At 46.7% G+C, this 21,382-nt stretch overlaps 1 protein-coding gene across 2 annotated transcripts in view; it reads left to right on the plus strand.

Moving 5' to 3' along the window:
* Positions 1-21,382, plus strand: part of CLSTN2 (calsyntenin 2) — a 666,422-nt gene that overhangs the window by 506,405 nt on the left and 138,635 nt on the right. For both annotated transcript variants that reach the window (XM_058295067.2, XM_071214548.1), the window contains one exon: positions 6,151-6,300. In XM_058295067.2, the coding sequence (XP_058151050.1) occupies positions 6,151-6,300 (150 nt within the window). The remainder of the gene's footprint in view (positions 1-6,150; positions 6,301-21,382) is intronic.

Genomic DNA, 21,382 nt, shown 5'->3' on the forward strand with positions numbered 1-21,382 from the left:
GATATTGTCTGCTAATTCACAATGCCGAATATCCAGATCCTGGGGATGCTTTGGTGTTCTGGTGGAACTTTCCAGTTATCCGCTGATGTGAGCCAGGCCACCAAGTTGGCCATATCAGGGTCCCTTTCTTATGTAACAAGTTGTAATCTCATGCTGCACCACAGCAACCTGCTTCCTTCTCCAAGACGAAGTGATGCCAACAGAGAAGGCGGGTATTTTAAAGCACCTTCTAAACCATAGCTCCATTCAGGATTTCTTAAAGCTCTTGCCAAAGTTCCTTGAGAATTTCAGTCTTCAGTAAGAACAAAGAACTTAAGAACCCTCCACCCACCCCTCCATCTCAGACTGAACTGAAAACATTCCCGTAAAGCCATTTGGATATTTCCTCATCACCATTAATGAAAAACTCACTGTGATGTAAGTAAAACAGCCGGAGGCCCAATTGAGCCGGGGAGTCTGACTGTCATTTTCAATACCTTGATTATAATCAAATGATAATTCTCTGTGAAGTTAATTGGTTAATTATTAGTGTGAACGTGTGTCTATACATTATCCCCGTTTTGTTTCAACTGCAATTTAAGGACCATACAAAGATGCCAAACTTGCAAATCCTGAAGCTCATCTCCTCTGCACGTATTTATTGCTTGCCAGGCCCTAGGAATGGAGGTAGAGTAGAATTCAGAACAGATGTGGGTCTGCCTATATGGAATTTACCATCTAGTGAGATAAATTTTAAACAGAATAGAAGATCATGTAGCATCACAGGTGAGGCTGGTGCACAAAATATGCTGTGAACCAGAGTTAGGCAATGGATTAGCTGTAAACCTCCTGACATCCAGTGCCTAGAAGGTTGTACCATCAGTCAGGGCTCGCACAGCTGCAGGGGAAATGCAGTGCTTCTTGATTTTGGCATAATGGAGAAATTTATCATACAGTCTTCTGTATCCTGAGAACTGTAGCAAATTAAAGGAGGGAATCCACAGAGACAGCCTCATCCCTGACCTCTACCAGCTTTTGCTCTGATATTAGAAAACCTGAGAAATTGTAATGAGTCAGTTTCATTTTGAAATGCTAAAACCCTGGATGGAAATGACAATTACATACCTGGCCCCTGCTAGATGCTAATAGGACAGGGTGTAATTGTGTGAGGTATTTTACAAGAAAGCAAAGAGGGAAGTCTTGGACTTTAGTAAAAGTTTGGTTCAAGACTAGAAGAAGGTCATTTCACGTGGCAGAGCCTGTCAGAACTGCTATGCAACGACTTCTTCCAAAGGCCCATGGAATCGGCCAGTCTGTCCCCACCACGCAGGTGCCGCCCCCCCACACACACACACTTCCGTAAAATGTAAAACAACTGCCTTGGTTTGTGTTCTCTGGGCTTCAGTTCCCCTATGACCACCTGTAGGTTTTGGCCCCAAGAAGGTGTTGGCATTCAGGGAGCCACAAGTCCTCGGTGACGAGCTCGGCTAGGCAAGCAGAGGGGTCCATGGTGAGTGGTCACGCTCCATGGACCTCCTGCCCTCGTGCGAGAGGATCACAGCCCACTGGGAGAAGAAATGGCGATTCTTTCCTTGGAGGGTCAAGTGCCCCAGTCCTAGAGACAATTATTCACCTTGATGAGCCATTTCGCTAACATATGCCAGTTTATTTCCCTGGCTGTCTCATTAAAGTGAGCAATGGTCCTTTGCCAGGCCTCTGCCTCCAACTTGGGTATATAACATAAGATGAAGAGGAGACTGGGCAGTCCCAGGGTGGGTGGGCCCCCAGCATCGAGGTTTAAAAAGGCAGTTTTCCAGGTAATGAGGGCAGGATGAAGGGGCAGACACAAGCAGCTCCCATGCTAATGAGCTTCCCAGGAGGCCCTTTCCCATCACTTTTCCCCGCCGGCCTTCCAGGCTCCTTGAAGAACTTTCCTTGTGTTCAGATCAGTGACAGTACCGCTGCTGCGTGGGGGCCCGCTCCTTGGCCCGTGCCTCCTCTCCATGTGGCTTTGGATGGATGGCTCTGGCCCTCAACTCGCCCGCTCTTTGCCGGTGGGGGACAGGGAGACAGGGCAGCAGGCAGAACAGAAGCCAGGACGTGGAGCAGACTGCCCTACCCTTCCCAGAGACTCAGCTTTCCGCTCTTCTCCCCTCTCCCACCCAGGGCCGTTGACCTCGCCCCCTTGAATGGCTCCCCTGTGAAGTCAGGACAGTAGCAGTCCCTGCGTCCCTGCCTCTTGTGAGCCCTGAGGCCCCAGGCGGAGGCAGGAAGTGGGGATGATGTTTGCAGGGTGCCTGGCCTGGAAGTGCTTGACTAACGGTGCCTTGATTATTAGCTAGTTCCCTGGGTGACGGGGACATGCCATTTATGCACTACCCATAGATTTCCAGGTTGAAAATAGAGCAGGTTTCTCTGAATTAGTCACAGCACCTAAGTCTTGGGAAGTTCTGGATCCATGTCCCATGGCTTCTGGCACTTGGCCAGTGTCTCTGAGATAGGCAGAGCCTTCATTCCCATTTGCCAAATAGAGAAACTGAGTCCCCAAGCATAAAGAGCTTGCCCAACACCACCATGTGCGTGGCAGAGATGGGACTAGAACTCAGGTCCCCTGGTTTTTCTACCAGACCACTCTTCCTCAGAGAGAGCTGCCAGGAGCCAATGGTATTCAGGCTCATAAACACAAAGCTGTGTCTCAGTCCTACGACCCCCCTTACTGTGTGTGCGTGAGAGAGAGAGAAAGCGCGAGCTTAGATAAGGTACTCGCACCCTGCCGCAGGTCCTCATAGTAAAGCAGGAGTGCAATATCGTGCTAGTGCAATGGGGTAGACGTGAACGTGCCTGCAGGGAGCTAACAGAGCTCCCTCCAGAGTGCCCGACACAAGCCAAGCCCTCAGCAGTGTTCATTACAGCAGCCGGGAGAGTGGCAGGGGTGCCGAGGGCACCCACCAGGCCTGGCAGGTTCTCCTCCTTCCCAGCAGCTGCCAGGTCTCCAGGAAACCTCAGCGGACCTCGCCCTGTGGGAAGCGGAGCTAGGACTCTCCGCTTCTGAGCAAAGCGTGTCCTAAGGCCTGCTGATTCTTAAAGCAAGGGAAAGCACTTCCTCTCCATCCCAGTCCAAGAATAATGAGCTCCCTTTGTGGGGAATTTGAAAAACACAGAAGAGTTTGAAGAAAATAAACCACCCATAAGTCTGCTGAGGAGAAGCACTGCTAACGTTTTATCATATTTCCCATTGCTTTTCTGTGAAATTTTAGACACCATTAAGGGCACACTACTGTTGCCTTTCTTTATCCTCCCTTTTCACTTAATATTTGATGATATGTGCTTTTTTAAATGCTCCTAATCACCCCTTTTAAGACTGAATAACATCCCATTCTCTGGAAAGACACGATTTTCAGACATCCAGTTACTTTCCTCGATCTCAATGTAATAAATAATGCTTAGATGAACATACCTACACATGTAGCTGAAATTTTTAAACAAATCAATTTTATTGATACTTATTAACAAAGCACACAATTCATCCAAACTGTACAATCAATGGTACTTGGTATAATCACATAGTTGTGCATTCATCATTTCAATCATTATTAGAGCATTTTCATTATTTCAATAATAATAAACAAAAAACAGACAAACAGGAAAATTCCTCACTTCTCAATCTCTCTATGCTTCTGGCTATTCCATCCACAGTATATAATCTATGGCTTTTAGTATAATCACAATGTTGTATACTCATCATCTCAAAAAGTTTAGAACAAATTCATTACTCCAAAAAGCAAGACTCCACACCCCTCAGCAGTCCTTCCTCAGATCTAGTTGAAATTTTTATCATCTTCCTAAAATCAAAATCAATTGTATACCCAAAAGGTGTGGACAGTTTCAATGCAACTGGCACATGTTGCCCAGTGGCTTTCTAGAAGAGCTATTCCAGTTTATATACCACTCGAGCGGGGGTGCTAGTCCATTTGCTCATCTTACCACCCCCTGCCCCATCCCCAGTTCTGAGTGAGAAAAAATAATACCTTCAGTACTATGCAGGGTAGGTTTTTCTTTGAGAGTTACCATCCCAGGTTCATTTTTGGGGGCCTGGAGAAACAGACCCAGGGATCACTGTTCATCTGGGTTAAATGTAGCCTCAAAGCTCCTGAGAAGGCACTGAAATCATTCAAACATGGGGGGAAATGCAACTGCAATGGAAGGAAAAGGGAGCTTTAAAAAATTTTTTAAATGTGTACCTTATCCAAATATGACCCTCCCCCACAGCAGTGGGTCACAACAGGATAGCCTCATTTCTGGCCTAATGCTTCAAATTAGGCTCTCAAAACCACTGTCACATGCACGAGGCTGGAGGTGGTGGAGAAAGGAAATTAGTTCCTTCAACAATTTCCTTAAGCCCAGTTACGGAAGCGGAGCCGCAGCGGGTTGAGGCAAGGACCTGGCTGTGTGTTTGTTTTTCTACCACGATCGATAGTGTTTGGTCTGCTTAACGTCATATGGATGGTAAACACGGAGACCTCCTCTTCTCAGGGAAGAATCTTCGGAGAGCCGTTTAACTTCAGAGAAAGAGAAAGTTAAAACTTTTTGGTTCAAAATTTAATTTAATGCTGCTGCAGCATGCTTCTTGTGGTTGTATTAAAGCGCTTCCTCCAGACACAATTCCTCCCCCGTGAGGATTTTTACCGCAAACAAGTTTGTTAACAGAATCCGTGTGGAACGAGCCGTTTCAGGCTCCTGTGGGCCTCAGAACTGGGGCTGAGACTGAAGCAGATATTTGGGGAGAAATTAAAGGGATTCCGAACTGCAGCCACGAGGTCAGAAGTACATCAAACCCAGTTTTATTCCAAGACTTTTGACTTGGTTCAGCAAAAGTCTACTTCAAATCACTGGAAGCACTGGCCATTTTTAGGAACAGTCCAGAAACAATGAATTACTCTAATTCTTGGTCCAGTGTCTTGGCACCTTCATTCTCTTACCCCCCAACTCCCATAGTCACGTATGTAGCCCCTGGTCAGGGCCTGGTACTGATGTGTTACACTAACACTGGATTAACTTCTCCCATCTTTAAAACATGATTTGACTTTTCAGTCTTCTGTGCTTCCTTAGCTTAGTTCATGTCATGTGGTTCACGTGAGTAATCCACATTAACGATGATGGAAAGAAAGTTCCTTAGTCCACCCCTACCCCTAGTTTTGGTGAAATAAAAACTAAATCTGAGTCAGCCATGCCATATTTGTTTATTTGTTTGTTAATTTCCATGTTCTTAATTTCACTTCTGTAAAGAGATGATGCTAACACTTGAGCACTAATTTCCTGTCACCTCTGCCATCAAAAGAAAGGCGGAATTAAGTTCGTCTTACCAAAGGAAGACTTCAGTCTCTTAGAGTGGAAAAATAATATGTGTTAAATGCATGTTGGGCCTTTCTTAGTTCTTTGGAACCAAAATTGCATTTCAGCAAAAATAGTCGATTAAAATTTTGCTCGTTAATTACAAAATATTTATTTCTGAATTGTAGTATCAAACCCACAGGAAGAAAAGCATGCAAATAGCTCAGGAAAAAAAAAAAATCTTCAGCCCTTCTTAGAGGAGAAAAATGTCTTTGCCACCAGGGCAAGGCATAAGTTATTCTATGTAGCTTTCAGAAGAGAGATCGCACGTTTTCTTATTGATTTTACTTCCTATTTGGTAGCAAAATAATGTGAAAAGAGGCAGTGAACACTCCTGGCGACAAGCCCAGATGTTAAAAAATATGTGTCAGGCCATTTCCCAAGTTCCATCCTTTTCTCAGAGATTTCATGGCAGATAAGTCCTCTGCGCCCTACATCAGAGACGCAGCCACATGGGCACACTTTGGAAAGGAAGCTTCAGGCAACCCATTACTTACAAACACAGTCACATTCCAGATGTATGCTCAGAGTCTCCAGGCAGTCTGGCTGCACAGCTGGGGGCTCCAGCCAGTGGCCCCAGTGGCCCCTGGGAATCCACCACAACAGCCTAAGCAGGTCGCCTAGGAATCCGCTGTTCCTGGTGGCCGCTGTTTTTATGAAGACATGGGGGGAAATGTCATTTCATTCTCGTGAAAACTGGTGGAGTGGACAGAGGATTTTGAAGAAGGGTGGTGGGGTGGACTTGCCCTGAAATGATTTTGAACATCCTTGTGTCCTCAGGCAACATCAGGAACACTGAGAAGCTGAGCTATGACAAGCAACGCCAGTATGAGATCCTGGTGACCGCCTACGACTGTGGACAGAAGCCCGCTGCTCAGGACACCCTCGTGCAGGTGGACGTGAAGCCAGTTTGCAAGCCTGGCTGGCAAGGTGGGTCCTGCTTTGGTCAGTCCTTTCGAATGAAAGTGGCTTGACCTGGTGTAGAGAAGGTGCCGGGCTTTGCCCTCCAGTCATCGCAATACAAAACTAGACGGATTTTTTTTTAATGCAGTAGCTGCTACAAGACATGAGTAGCTCACAACGCTTAGGTGAGATATTAACCCCATTTTACAATGGGGGATTTCAGAGACGGAAGTCAAAAATCATGTGCTTCCTTTCTCAAATCATGTGACAGCTTCCAATGCACAATAATTAACCCACTTGCTCAGGAGAAATTGACAGTGAGCCTTTGCACTTTATCTGAGGATGCGGGGTCTAACCGATGCAGGTCAAGCTTTACATTGCTCCTCAGTACCTGGGAAAGGTTGTCATGTTCCTTGGACTCACACAGAGGGTGTGCATGCAGAAGATGGAGACCCAGCGTCCATCCTCTGTGTTAAGGGTTTCTGAAATGTTGACTATGGGAATGGAGAAGAAATGACCTTAGACGGAGGTGAATTGTTGTGTTTGTTTAGGATGAAAAGACACAGCAAATGCTAAGGTTTCCCTTAGGTAATGGAGGAGTGTACCACTGAAGTAACATTTCTGGTGGTGCTGGTTATCTCTGTGCTGCCATTTTGGTAGCCAGCTACGCCCTGACTCTGCTTCATGTGTTGCTGATGCTGCAGGCTTGCTCGCTCATGACTCACAGTGCATCATGGCGTCATCTGCCTCCTGCCTTCTGCTCACTCCTCTTGGCGTGTCCCCCTGGCCCAGTGACCTGACCCGCGGGTCAGTCGAACCAAGACCTAAGGGAGGGAGTGGGAATGAAAGGGACAAGAGACACAAAGAATGGAGACAAGACAGGATTCTGATCAAGTCTCGTTTATTGAGGGTCAATCAGGGGTATTTATAGCCAGGGATGAAGGAGGTGGTACATACAGACGACAGCGCAGTGTCGGTAAATGATTGGGTGACTAGATTTCAAATTTCGCGCCATATGCATGCACAGATGGTTGTTTAGTAACGTCCGTGGAAAGACTTTCGCGCTCTTTAGGGAGTGCCCAATCAGAGCCCGGGGGAGTGGCGTGAGGATAGAAACTTAATTACTTTAGCGAGGGTGGGGAAATAGAAACTTAACTGGGTTAGGCCTATTTCACGAGATGGCTGCAACTGATACTGGCGCCAAAAGCAGCCTCCCACAGCCCAGGACCAACATTGATTTAGTTATTTAATTCAAATCCCTTAAGCCAATAGTTCCCAGTTAGAATGCGGTGCTCACAGATGTAGTCACCAAATGTAATGAATGCCCCATGATGATGGAGGAGGTTGTTGCTATGGGGGGAGGAGTGGGGTGAGGGGGGTGGAGGGTATACGGGAGCCTCATATTTTTTTAGTGTAACATTAAAAAAATAAAGACAAAAAAAGAGAATACTATTTAACATTCATACTAAGTTCTTTGTAGTTAGGACGTTGAAGTTGATAATGCCCCTCTTTGCACCCAAGAGGATCCAGTGTATGGGGAAGAAACATTTTTGCCTTCATCTCTCTCTCTTTTTCATTAGAGAAGTCATGGGTTTCCAGAACAGTTATTCATAAAATGCAGGGTTTCTCTATACTCTCCTATTATTAACATTAACATCTTGCATTGGTGTGGTACATTTGCTGCAACTGATGAGAGCACATTTTTTTTGTTTTCTTTCTGTTTTATTTTAAGCACATTTCTATAATTGTACTGTTAATTGTAGTCCATGGGTTAAGTTTGGGCTGTTTGTGTTGCGCAGTTCCCTAGATTTTTTTTTTAATTTCTTTTCTAGTAATATATATATAACTTAAAATTTCCCCTTTTAGCCATATTCAAATAGATAATTAAGTAATGTTACATTCACAATGTTGTGCTACCATCACCACTATTGAGTACCAAAACTTTTCCATCTTTGCAAATAAAACTTTGTATATTTTCAGCCTTAACTCCCTAATCCTTACCCACCCCATCCTCTGGTAATTTATATTCTAGATTCTGACTCTGAGTTTGCTTATGCTGATTATTTCATATCAGTAGAATCATACAATATTTGTCCTTTGGGTTGTCTGGCATGTTTTACTCAATATCATGCCTTCTAGGTTCAAGGTTCAACCATGTTGTCATGTCTTCATTCCTTTTTATGGCTGAATATTATTCCATTATGCATATATATGACATTTTGTTTATCTGTTCCGTTGACAGATACTTGGGTTCCTTCTGTCTTTTGGCAATTGTGAATAATGCTGTTATGAACAAATATATACATATATTTGTTTGAATCTCTGCCTTCAGATCTTTGGGGTATATACTGAAAAGTGGTATTGTCAGGTTATATGGTAATTTCAAACTTAATTTTCTGAGAAACAGCCAAACAATCTTCCAAAGCAGCTGCACCATTTTACATTCCCACCAGCAATAAATGAGAGTACAACACTTGGAATTTTCCATTACTTTAATAGTAGTCATTCTAATGAGTGTGAAATGGTATCTCATTGTGGTTTTGATTTGCATTTCCCTAATGGCCAATGATGTGGAACATCTTTTCATGTGCTTTTTGGCTATTTTTATATTTTCTTTGGAGAAATGTCTACTCAAGTCTTTTGCCAATTTTTAAATTGGATTCTTTGTCTGTTTGGTGAGTTAAAGGATTTCTTTATATATTTTAGATATTAAACCTTATCAGATATTAAACCTTATCAGATATGTGATTTCCAAATATTTTCTCCCATTTGGTAGGTTATAGTCTTACTTTCATGATAAGATCCTTTGAGGCACAAAAGTTTTTAATTTTGATGAGGTCCCATTTATTTACTTTTTCTTTTGTTTCTTGTGGTTTGGCTGTAAATCTAAGAAACCATTGCCTGATAAAAGTCTTGAAGATGTTTCCCTACATTTTGTTCTAAAAGTTTGATAGTTCTGGCTCTCATATTTAGGTCTTTGATCCATTTTGAGTTGATTTTTGCATGTAGTGGGAGGTAAGGGTCCACGCTCATTCTTCTGGAAATGGAGACCCAGTTTTCCCAGGATGAGTTATTGGAGACACTATTCTTCCCCAATTGAGGGGTCTTTGCCCCCTTGTCAAAAGTCACTTGTCCCTAAATGTGAGGGCTGATTTCTGAGCTCTCACTCTGGTTCCATTGTTTTATATCTGTACTTGTGCTAGCACCCTGCTGTTTTCATCAGTGTGGCTTTGTAACAAGTTTTAAAATCAGGAAATGTGAGTCCTTCAACTTTGTTCTTTTTTGAGATGGCTTTGGCTATTCCGGGCCCCTTACCCTTCCGGTTAATATGATGATTGGCTTTTTCATTTCTGCAAAGAAGATTGCTGGAATTTTGATTGGAATTGCCTAGAATATGTAAATCGTTTCAGGTAATGTCATGATTTGGAACTGTATGTACCCCAGAAAATCATGTTCTTAAAGTTAATCCATTCCTGTGGGTGTGGACCCATTGTAAGTAGGATCTTTTGATAAGGCTACTTCAGTTAAGGTGTGAGCTACTTCATTCAAGATGGGTCTTAATCCTCTTACTAGAGTCCTTTATAAGTGGGATAAATATAGAGAGAAAGCTACAGAAGCAAGAGACTGAGAGCAATGAAACCCAGAAGAGAAGAGACAGACCAGTAGATGCCGCCATGTATTTTGCCACATGGCTGAGGACCAAAAATCACTGGCAGCCAGTCTTCAGGAAGATGGCATTGCCTTCATGATGCCTTGATTTAGACTTTCTCATGGCCTCAAACTGTAAGCTAATAAATTTCCATTGTTTAAAGCAAACCCATTTTATGGTATTTGCTTTAAGCAGCCTAGGAAACTAAAACAGGTAGAACTGGTATCCTAACAATATTTTGTCCTCCAATCCAAGAACATGGGCTGTCCTTTCATTTATTTAGGTCTTCTTTGATTTCTTTTAGCAATGTTGGATAGCTGGTGGCAGTGGGCATCCTTGTCTTGTTCTCGATTTTAGAGGGAAAGCTTTCAGCCTTCATCCACTAAGGATGATGAGAGCTGTGGGGTTTTCATATATGTTCTTTATCATGCTGATGATATTTCCTTCTATTCCTAGAGTTCTAAGTGTTCTTGTCAAGAAGGGGTGTTGGATTTTGTCAGATGCCTTTTCTTCAGCACCTGAGGCAATTATGTGTTTTTTCCTTCATTCTGTTAATGTAGTGTATTATATTAATTGATTTTCTTATGTTGAACCACCCTTGCATTCCTTGGATAAATCTCACTCTTTTGGGATGTCTTTAAGTTTCTCAACCCCTGTTATATTCTCCTTATGTCTCTTTCTCTACCTCTCTGTATATTTCATTCTTAAATTCCCCTAAGAGGATCTGACTAGCTCTATTATCACTTGCTTTTCTGATGGCAGGCCACCATATAGGTCACTGGTCAGACCAAAAGCTGCCTGTTGCTCAGATGTTCATTCCTGATCTGATTCATCATGGTCTGATTGGCTGGACCTCATGGTACCTGTGCCCAAAGAACCACCTGGGGTACTGCCCTCAGAAAGCCACCTTCAAAATGCTCTTTTTCCCGCACAACTTTATCATGCCTAATCTTTAAACTAGAATGACAGGAGGGACTATTTGAACCCACCTTTGGAGAAAGCCAGAATTGTTCACTTTTGAACAAAGTAGAGAAGGTGAAATGTTCCGTAGAGGAGCCACAGGTAAGACACATGAGAGGAAAGGAACAAAGTAAAGTCATCTATGTGTTAGTGTGTTCAGGATCAAGTAAGAGACAGAGGAAGAGGGATAAGCCAATGTGGGAATGTTTGTTCTCAACCTCCAAGAGTCTCAGCTCTGGCTGAGTTTTGTAGGTGCTAAAGAATAGTCATGGGAAGAGGGGAGGGGAGGGGGAAAGGGAAAGGAAGGGGCGGCGGGAGGGGAGAGGGGAAGTAATCTCATCTTGTTGGATTCTAATATATTATGACTAGCACAAATGAAGTTCGGGCATTTGAAGGGAAAGACTAGTCTCAAAGGAATATAAAAGCTTTCTAAGCACGGCATATGTTCACAGTGGGATTTTAAGTGGGAAAAGGAAAATACAAAGCCATATCTGGAATATGATCTTAACTCTTTTTGTCTTTGACAAATGAGGCACCTACAGTCTTGGAATTACATTTGTGTGCCTATATTTAAATGTAATTTTCTAGCGTAGTTTGTACTTGATTCAGTATTAAGTGAATGCAAAGGAAAACCCATTCCTACTGTTTAATTCTGTGTGTAAAGAATGCATAGGGCACCAACCTATGCTGCGCAGTTCTGTTTGCAGCCCAAGCAGCGAGCTCCTGGAGGCTGAAGATTGTGCCTATTTATTGTTGTCTCAAGCGCCTGGCTCAGGGTCAGGCACAGCACAGCCCCTTGGCGAGGGCTGAATGAATGAATGATGCCTGGAGAGTGAGACCTTGGTAAAATGTGCCCTCTCGTGAAACAAAGAAAGGGAAGCAGCCCCTCCCTGCATCAGTTCACCATTTTAAACAAAGAGATTTAACTTTAGAATCAGCTCCTTTATGGTACCAGGCCTGCCAAAGCTAGACAGGGTGTGACGGCAGATGCTGGCATCAGCTTCTGCATGGTGCCTCTCCTGCCTCCAGTGATCCACAGTAGCAGACATGAAGTCCCTCTCCCAGCCCTCACCCTCTGCCAGCTCCCAGATCGTAGGCTGTCCTCTGGCTTCTCTGCTACGTGTAGCAGTGGTCAAAGTGCCACTTGTGGCTCAGTGCTGTCCCAGCTCCCAGACCTGGGGAGAAACCTTCTCTTTTCCTTACTGGAGTGCACCCTGGTATCTTTATCCCTCCCCTGAGGTACCCCCTCCTCTCCTACTGGCCCTCCTGGGGCCTGTTCTGTCTTCTGCTCCTGGAAAGGGCTGTAACCTCTTAGCTGGAGATCTTGGCCATCTCCAAGAAAGACCTCACCACAGCCTTTCTCAGACATATGTCCCTTCTCTGGCCCCTCCTTCCAGCTTTGGGGAGCTACCTGGAGGGAGCTGTCTTTTCCCGGTTTTCTTGGCTGCTGGCAGAATAAGCAGGATGCCCCTTGGCTCTGAGAAGCCTTTAGACCCCCGGGACAAGGGCTGGGTCTTCCTGGAGCATGAGTGTGATGAAGTCTGCACTGCAGGATGGGGGAGATTGTGCAGAGGGTTGGAGCTGGAGAAAAGCAAGATTGGAGAGGTCAGGGGCTGGGTGGGGTGAGCAGGGACCTTGAGTGCGAGCGTGAGGAGCTGCACGGCCCCTGGTGTCCTCCAGAGTCAGCTGACGGGGATCCGTGTGCACGTGCCAGGCGCAATCGTGCAGTCCCCGGGAGAAGAGAGGCTCCTCCGCCAGCTGACTTCTCACAAGCCACGCAAGTGACCAAGCGAACAGTCTGGCAGTGCAAATTCTTGTACCTGTTCTAAGTGTTTTCCCTTCAGGCAGGATGGGATTGCAGCACAGTGAAAGCAATCCATCACTCTCCGGTCTCCCCCAGAGTCCTCCCACTCAGCGCTGTCACCAGCCCTTGCTGCAGTCTGCTCTGCCAGCGAGCTGCTCTCCGAGGAAGTGTCCCCACCCACCTAGAGCCTTCTCTTCCTTCCCAGAGCCCTGTAGAGACCCAGACACCAGAAAGGACAGGAGCCCCAGTTTTCCACCATCACAACCCCTTCCACGGGTGTAGGCCCTAGGACAGCAACGTTCGCAGCATGCTCCTGCTCCTGACCCAGCTCTGCATGGAATGACACACCCTGACTCAGCGGCCACCTGCCTTCCAGACTCAGCCAAGGCCCATGTCGGCTAGGACTGTGGTTTTCCATTCTCCATCCCTTTGCTCTGGGTTGGTCTTATCTTCCCAGAAAGGACCTGGGCTCCCTGAGGGCAGAACCAACTTCTTGCAGCCCCTGGCACTGAACCTTCAATACATCCGAATGCTTGCTTGCCAGCATCCCCAACCAGTGCTCGGGAGTGGGGCTTGTGAGGGATGCAGCTGGCGGCAAGGGAAGGAGGGAGCGTTTATATCCGGAAAACCACCCTGAATTGCCAGGCATATGTGTCTTGTTCGTGCATGGATTTTTCTCTTCTCTGCTGTAGTCTGAGGTTGTGATTCTTGGGCCATAAAGGGCCAGGTGGAGCTTTGCTGAAGGCAGCATCACTGCCGTGCTTGCTCAGTTGCTCAGGAAGGAGACGGTCCTCAAAGCATGAATCAGGCCTGTGGGTGGGGACAGGAGAACTAAGTCTTTGTTTGAGCCTGAGCTTTGGGAAGTCACGGTGTCTCTCTATGCATCCTTTGTTCACAGAGATGCAAGATCATATTAGTGACCAGAATAGAGGTAGGCCTGCAGCTGGTGGCAGGCTAAAGACAGATTTATGCGCTGCCTTCATGCCCGGTGTTGGGTTTGCAGTCTTAAAGGTATTTGTTCCCTGATTGCCAACCAGGTGTAAATCTCCAGGCCTGGACTGGTGTGTGCAACGAGCGCTTAGAGAAGGCCTACTGCCCCATAGATCAGGGCACAAAACAGGGCGTGGGGGCAAGGCAGCTGGGGTGATGCTGGCCCAAGTCTGAGATGGGACTGAGCGGTGAGATCCTGCTGCCCTCCTGTATGGGGCATTTCCCATCCCCTAGAGCATTCCTGCCGATAGTTTGTGAGTTTGGGGTTTGTTTCATTTTTTAATCTTATATTGTGCTTATTGGAGAAACATACCTTTTTATGCTTCCCTTTATTGTTCTTTATAATCCCTTGGCCCATCCCTTTCTATGTTTCAAGCTGAAAAACAGTTTTCCACAATATCTACTTGGTGCATTTTCCCCTTTTTATTGTTGCAAGTCAAAATTTGCATTTATCACCTGCCCCTCTCAGGCTGGATCCAAGTTCAGTATCTCATTGTCCCTTTATGCAAACGCTGCCCTTTTGAAGAGAGCCCCTGGGGACCTTGCAAGGGTGGTGCACCCTCAGACTGGACATCCAATCATTCTGGATCGGAGGTTCCCGTATCAGGCAGTTCATCAGGCTCTGGCCCCGTCCCCATCTTGAGCCTAGTTCCTGAACCCCATCCCCCTCGGCTCCCCCTCGACCCCACTGCCTTAAGAGTTTCTCCCACTGCCTTTGGCTTCACCCTAAGGTGTCCTGTTTAAAATGGAAGGAAGGACAGCTGTGCCACCTTTGGGGCAGCCGCCGTTTCCTCTCTCTTCTTAGGGTCTGAATAATTCACCAGGTGCATCATATTGTCTCCAGTCAATCTTTCCACCATTCCACAAGTCACATCTTCATTTGGAAGGAAGGCTGTCATCTTTTACGGGAGTCACACCTGACTGTACACTTGAGTCACGAGGAGGTCTGGGGAAAAGGCAGATTCTCTTCCAATAATTCCGGGGGAGGTTCCGATGCTGCTGGTCCATGGACTTCACTTGGGAGGGGGGAAAGGCCATGAAATAAATATCGACTGCACACCTACAGTGGGTCTAGCATTTTTGTTTTGAAATGACAGCATTTATTTGTCAGCCAAAGAAGGGCTGATGCAAAGTACCAGAAATCTGTCGGTTTTATAAAGGGTATTTATTTGGGGGTAAAATCTGACAGTTACAAGGACCTGAAGAGTCCAGTTCAAGGTTGCTTTTCTCACCAAAGTCAGTTGTCACGTGTTGAAGCAAGAAGGCTACCGATCTCTGCGACGGTTCAGCCTTCCCGTCTCTCAGCTTCAGGCTGGCCCAGGGCTTGTTTCTTTCCAGGTTTCCTCAGCTCAGCTACTCTGTTCTCTTCAGCTACACGCTATCAGGCAAATGGCTCACCTCTCTTCTGGAGGCTGCAGGATCAAACTTCTCTCCTCTGTTGTATCAATGGAGCTCTCTTCCTTTTCCATGTATCTTCTTTTTTGTCTTCTCGAGTGAGTGCCCATTTATATCAGCCCACCAAGGGGACAGGGACTTAACCTGAGTTACACCCTACCGACGGGTCAATTAAAGTCCTAATCTTAACATAATTTAATCAAAGTCATCTCAGCTGAATCTAATACAATCAAAGGGACTCACACCCAGAGGAAAAGATGTTTACAAACATAATCTCCTTTTGGAATTCACATTCTTTTTTTTTTTTAAAGATTTATTTATTTATTTATTTCTCTCCCCTCCCCCCACCCCAGTTGTCTGTTCTCTGTGTCTATTTGCTGCGGGTTCTTCTTTGTCTGCTTCTGTTGTTGTCAGCAGCACGGGAATCTGTGTTTCTTTTTGTTGTGTCATTTTGCTGTGTCAGCTCTCCGTGTGTGCGGTGCCATTCCTGGGCAGGCTGCACTTCCTTTCGCGCTGGGCGGCTCTCCTTATGGGGCACACTCCTTACACGTGGGGCTCCCCTACGCAGGGGACACCCCTGCAGGGCACGGCACTCCTTGCGCGCATCAGCACTGCACGTGGGCCAGCTCCACACGGGTCAAGGAGGCCCGGGGTTTGAATCATGGACCTCCCATGTGGTAGGCAGATGCCCTAACCACTGGGCCAAGTCCGCTTCCCCATAAATATTCTTAAACTGCCACACAGCAGCATAAATGCCATAGCTCCCAGTGGAGATTCATTTTTCACTTAGTTGGTTGTGTTCTGCGAGGTGACATACACGTGGCACAGTGGGGGATGTTTCAGGGGTGAATCTGTTCACCTTTCCTGGAGAGCCCCTGGGTGCTGAAGGCTGGGGATCAGGGCACAGCTTTGCCCCATCAGGGTTCATGGTATAGGAGATGACGGCAGCAATGGGGACAAAAGCCGTGGTGGAGGGAACTGGGAGAGCACCAAGGAGAGGCCCTGCAGGGAATTAAATGCCACGGGGCCCAAATCTTGAAGGATAAGTCTTTGTCAGAGAGAGGAAGGGTCCAGACTAGGAAACAAAGGGTAGAGATGTGGGAAGGAATGTGAGGTGGCTGGGGCATGGGAGAAGATGGCCAGGCAGGTCAATGGGATCAGATCACAGAGGGCAGTGGGGACCCGCCAGAGGTTCTCATGCCTCGAAGTGGTGCTGGGAGGTCTCGGGAAGGAGGGACTCGATCTACCGCACAGATGGTGGTGGACATGAAGGGCGGGGTCTGGCTGACCAGCTGGAGAGGAGGATTATTTCAAAGTGATGCATGTCCTGAACAGCATCTCAACTCAAGTACTTATTCCAAAACTCATTAGGCAATAGATTTGCAACTTATTCCCACGAGCCTCATAGGCAACAGGATGAGGTTGGCCGTTGGCATGCCTGGGGTCCAAGAGGCCCTGCTAAGCCTTTTCAGGTCCGTGCCCCCGGCCCCTCTGGCACTGTCTATCTGCCCGCGCATCTGCCAGAGAGGAAAAAAGCCCAGGTCCCAGGGGTCAGTGAGTCCTGCCCTGCCCCTTCCAAAAGTCAGATTAATTATTGATCACGTAAATGAAAGCGCCGGCTTAGGTTTCACTACAGGAAAGGCATTGATTTTAGATCACAGGGTGATAAGCCAGGAAGGTGCCTGGGTTTGTCTAGGGAAACAGAATCTGCAGGACTCAGAAGGGGAAGCTGTGACCACCAGAGGACAGGGGGGAACAGCGTAGCCCCTACCTTCAGGCTGATACACAGGGAACACTGTCGGAAAGACAACAAGGGAGGGTCCCTTGCGGGCAGATTCCTCCTGCACTTTCCTGCAGGGGGGTCTGCAATTCCATTAGAGTGCCAGCCCTTTGTCCTGAAGGATAATCCCCACTTAAAATGTAAATGCCTCTTGCAGGAGAGACATGTTTTAGACCAGGCATCAGTCAAGTACAGCCCACAGGCAAAATCCAGTCCAAGATCTGTTTTATTTTATAGCCTGTGAGCTAAAAAGAAAAATGGTTTTTATATTTTTAATGGTTAAAAAGAATCAAACGAAGAATAATATGTAGTGACATGCAAAAATTACATGGAATTCAAATGTCAATGTCCATAAATAAAGTTTCACTGGAATACAACTCCAGTCATTTGTGTCCACGTTATCCACAGCTGCCTTGCACTTCAACCAGCAGACATGAGTGGTTGCCACAGAGACTGCATGGCCTCAAAGCCTGAACTATTTCCTGTCTGGTCCTTTAACAGTAAAAGTTTTCACACCCTGCATTAAGCTATCACTATCCATTGACACCTTAGCAGGAAGTAGTTTATTGTATCCCATGGCATCACATAGCACCCCCTAGAAAGAATGGAGCATCCAAAGGATATATTTAGACAAAGGCGAAGACTATAAAAGTTCAAAGCCAGGGTCACTTCACAGAGGACAGATCTTGGGCACCACAGAACATAACTAACCTGGACACAACCTGCTCCCGGAGTGTGTGCTCTGAGCAGTCACTGGTCGATCTGATTTTATGCTCTCAAGGCTCCTGTGAAATATGCAGTTCTAACCCTTCTGACAGAGGAGGAAACCTTAGGCTAGGAGAGGTTGAGTGACTTGCCTGAGGTCTCCTGGCTGGCAAATGGCAGAGACTGAACTCAGATTTCTGTCAGTCTATTCCTGAGGGCACAGGGCTGTTGGGAATAAGGTAGAGGGTGGAAAAGAGAGACTGGAAATTTCAGAGTCAGGTTACCAGCTTTACAAAAGGGTATCACAGTAAACAGGTTAGAAGAGACACAGCCTGTGCATGCTTTGGTAACATGTTCAACCTCTCCATACAATGGTGATGACCCTTCTCTTGCAAGGGTGGCCGGAATTGAGTGGCACAGAGCCTATGTAGCACATGGCCACATCCATTCTTTCCCCTCTTCCCCACCCAGCTCATGGTTCCTTGACTGAGCGTGGTCTAGTGAAACATTACCTTGAAATGTCAAGTCATTCAAAAATAAGTGCCTGCTTGCAGACCACCAGCCTCTCTGGTGCTATTTGCTTGAATATAGAGTTGCCTCTGGTGATCTCAGGGGCCAGAGAGACCTCAATGCGAGTGTGAGATGGGGTGTTAAGCTTCAGACCCAAAGATTCGCGGCCCTAAAGGGGCTTCTCATGCCAGAGCATGGACTGCATTTTCCTCCAAGAAAACTGGGCAACAAAATGAGCAGCACCTGCCCATCATTCACAGGACATGGCCTGGCTGTATGGAGGGTCGTGCCCAGGGGCTCAGCTCCCTCATCCCCTCTTCCTCCCCCTCCATCTTCTCTTTCTCCTCTTTATCAATACCGCTCCTCCCCCTACTTCCTCTTCTTTCCTCTCCTCTGCCTTCATCCCCTCTTATATTCTTCCTCTGATTTCTTTCCCCCTCCCTTCCCTTCCCAAGAACATCCCCTGAACATAAAACTGGGCAAGGGGAAGGGGTGCAGGGGTCAGGTACAAACCGGCAAAGACAGCGCCGACCTGGGAGTGCGAAGGGCTGGACCTTAGCTCCATCCGCATCTGGCCAGAGGCTCTGCTCAGATCTGAGCCTTGGTTTCCTCAGCTGTAAGTTGAGAATCATCATCCTTGGCCAGACTATTCTGTAGGGCTGTTACGAAGACCAAAAGAGGTTCCGTGTGTGCAAGCACTTTGCAAAATTTAAATTGCTGTGCATCACATCATGATTAAATCGGGACAAGAGTTACCGCCTGTTAATAGAGAGATGGAGGTAGAGATAGAGAGACAGACACAGAGACAGACAGAGCTACAGATGCAAGTACAGGCAGAGGTGGAGGAACAGATGCAGATCCACATGCATGTATTTAAATCCTTAGAGCTGAGTCACAGTGTGCAACTTGGTCAAGTTCTGGATTTTAGTACTTAAGATTGGGACTAAAAGGACGCAGTGGGGTAGAAAATGCACGTCCTGGGGGACCTGGGACCGAGGTTTCTTTTTTTTTTTTTAATAGAATATCATTATTCTTTAATCATTCTTAAATGTATGTTTGTCCTTGTTTTTGACTATTCAGAGTCCCTTTCTGTTCCAGATAAATTTGATGATTAGCTTTTCCATTTTGTGAAGAAGGTTGTTGAAATTTTTATTGGAATTCCATAAGATGTATAGATTGCTTTATGTAATACTAACATTTTTTTATTTTATCTTTGTCTTTATTTTTTTAATATTACATTCAAAAAATATGAGGTTCCCATATATCCCCCACCCCCCTCACCCTACTCCTCCCCCCATAACAACAATCCCCTCCATCATCATGAGACATTCATTGCATTTGGTGAATACATCTCTGAGCACCACTGCACCTCATGGTGGGACCGAGGTTTCAGTCCCAGCTCAGCTCTAACTCTCTCTGCAACCCTGGGAAGGTCACTGCTCAGCGTCTCAGCTTCCCCAGATGTCAGGTGGAAAATAGTGCCTTCTGGTGAGGATTAAAAGAAAGACTGAGACCCCCGGCACAGAGCCACGCACGCGGTGGCACTCAAAGAACAGAGACTCTTTTTACTCCCCTTATTCTGAATTTTTAAATCACAATGCAGCAGTTGTCCCCCAGACAACTGGAAAAGCCATCAGTCTGAACCCCGCAGTCCCCAGCCGCTGGCCCAGGGCCACTGCTCCTGGGTTTGCGTGCTCTACCTGGCCACCAGCAGGCTGCTTTCCTGGAGCACTTCCTGGGGCCCTCCTCCATGAATAATGACCTGTGTTGACATCACTGACATGACCAATCATTAGGGCGCAACAAATGGCTCTGTGCAGGATGCTGATGTGCCAACTCAGTGGCATCTTGACGTGTCTAAAAACCTGCTGGATAAAAGCACCCATGCCCGCTCTGGCATGGCTCCATTGAGAGCCTGGAGGGCCAAGGACCTTGGAGGTTTCCAGGGTACAACCATGTCGGCCCCACTGGTGTGTGTGGACTGGGGGAGGAGGGGGAGACTGCACTCAGCCCCACAGGAATTAGTAAGAATATTTCTAGTAGGTCCTGCTGACTGAGCAGTTACTATTCACCAAGCCCTATCTAAGAGCTTTGCATTCACTTTCTCGTTTGCTCGCCACTGCACCACAAAGCTGTCGTTTTCCCACTTTAGAGATGAGGACGCTGAGGTTAAGAGTCTTGCCACAGCTAGTAACGTGCAGGATGAGCCACAAACCAGTGCCACCTGTCTCCAGATGTGGAGCTTCTGACCAGTAATCTGCAATGGGTCTAAAAGCAAAGGGGTGCACTAGCCATCTTTTGAGGCCATTGAGGGAAATCTGGGGGGAAAATTCTGCCATGAGAATCCTTCCCTCACATTATAAAGCAAATATTTGGACAGTAAGGCAGCCTTAAGAGAGGCCGTGGCTGGGAGCAAGGGTGGGGGAGAGGGAACATCCTGTCGCACAGGCCCGCTGCTGGGATCTGCCATCTCTCAGCCCTCTTGGATGAACTCTTGGGTCTGGCAAAGAGCTCAGGGCTTACCCAAGGTCAGACAGATGCTAAGAGGTGGAACCACTGCTAGAATCGGGTCTTTTGGCTTAGAGCCTCATGCTCTGCACCATCTCTCCTCGGACCCACGTCTGCCTCAGGGCCACTCGGAGTCAGCCTACTCCCTCCTCTACAGACAACTCTAGTAAATAGTTGAAGGCAGCTAGAATTTCTCTCTGCAAGGCATCAGCAAGGGCAGGGGTTGAGAGTGCTGGCCCTGAAGCCAGAGAATTCTGAGTTCAAGTCCAGGTTCCATGCTGCTTGGCTTAAGTTCATTGGATAACTTTCTTCACCTCTCTGAGCCCTCTAATGTGGCATCTACAAAATGAAGCTAATAGCAGTACCTGTCTCAGAGGGTTGTCATAAGGCAGAAAGGTGCCTGGCATGTCAGAACAACTCATGCTGACAATGACAGAGATGAAGAAGGAGGAGGAGAAGTAGAAACCGTTGAAGTCCCCCTTGGTGGGTGGGGACTCACAGATAAAAGGCATGGCAAAGGACAGAGTTGAAGGTTTTCTGATGTTGGAGTTTTGATGTTGGAGTTTGATGCTGAAGACTTAAGCTAGAGCCCCAGGAAGTCAGCTCATAAGGAAAGAGAAGCCAGCCCCAGGAAGGGAGGATCTGCGCCAGGAGAAGAACACAGAGTAATAGAGATGGTTCCTTAAACACAGCAGAAACCCCAGGGAGAGAGACACAGCCATTCACCTGATAGTCTACAGCTGACCTTGTGGAGAAAACAGAGGAGCTGAGCCCAGAGGAACCCAGGAAGCCTGAACCCTCGCAGACC

This window comes from Dasypus novemcinctus, chromosome 4 (genome assembly GCF_030445035.2).
Source record: "Dasypus novemcinctus isolate mDasNov1 chromosome 4, mDasNov1.1.hap2, whole genome shotgun sequence".
NCBI classification, from domain to species: domain Eukaryota; kingdom Metazoa; phylum Chordata; class Mammalia; order Cingulata; family Dasypodidae; genus Dasypus; species Dasypus novemcinctus.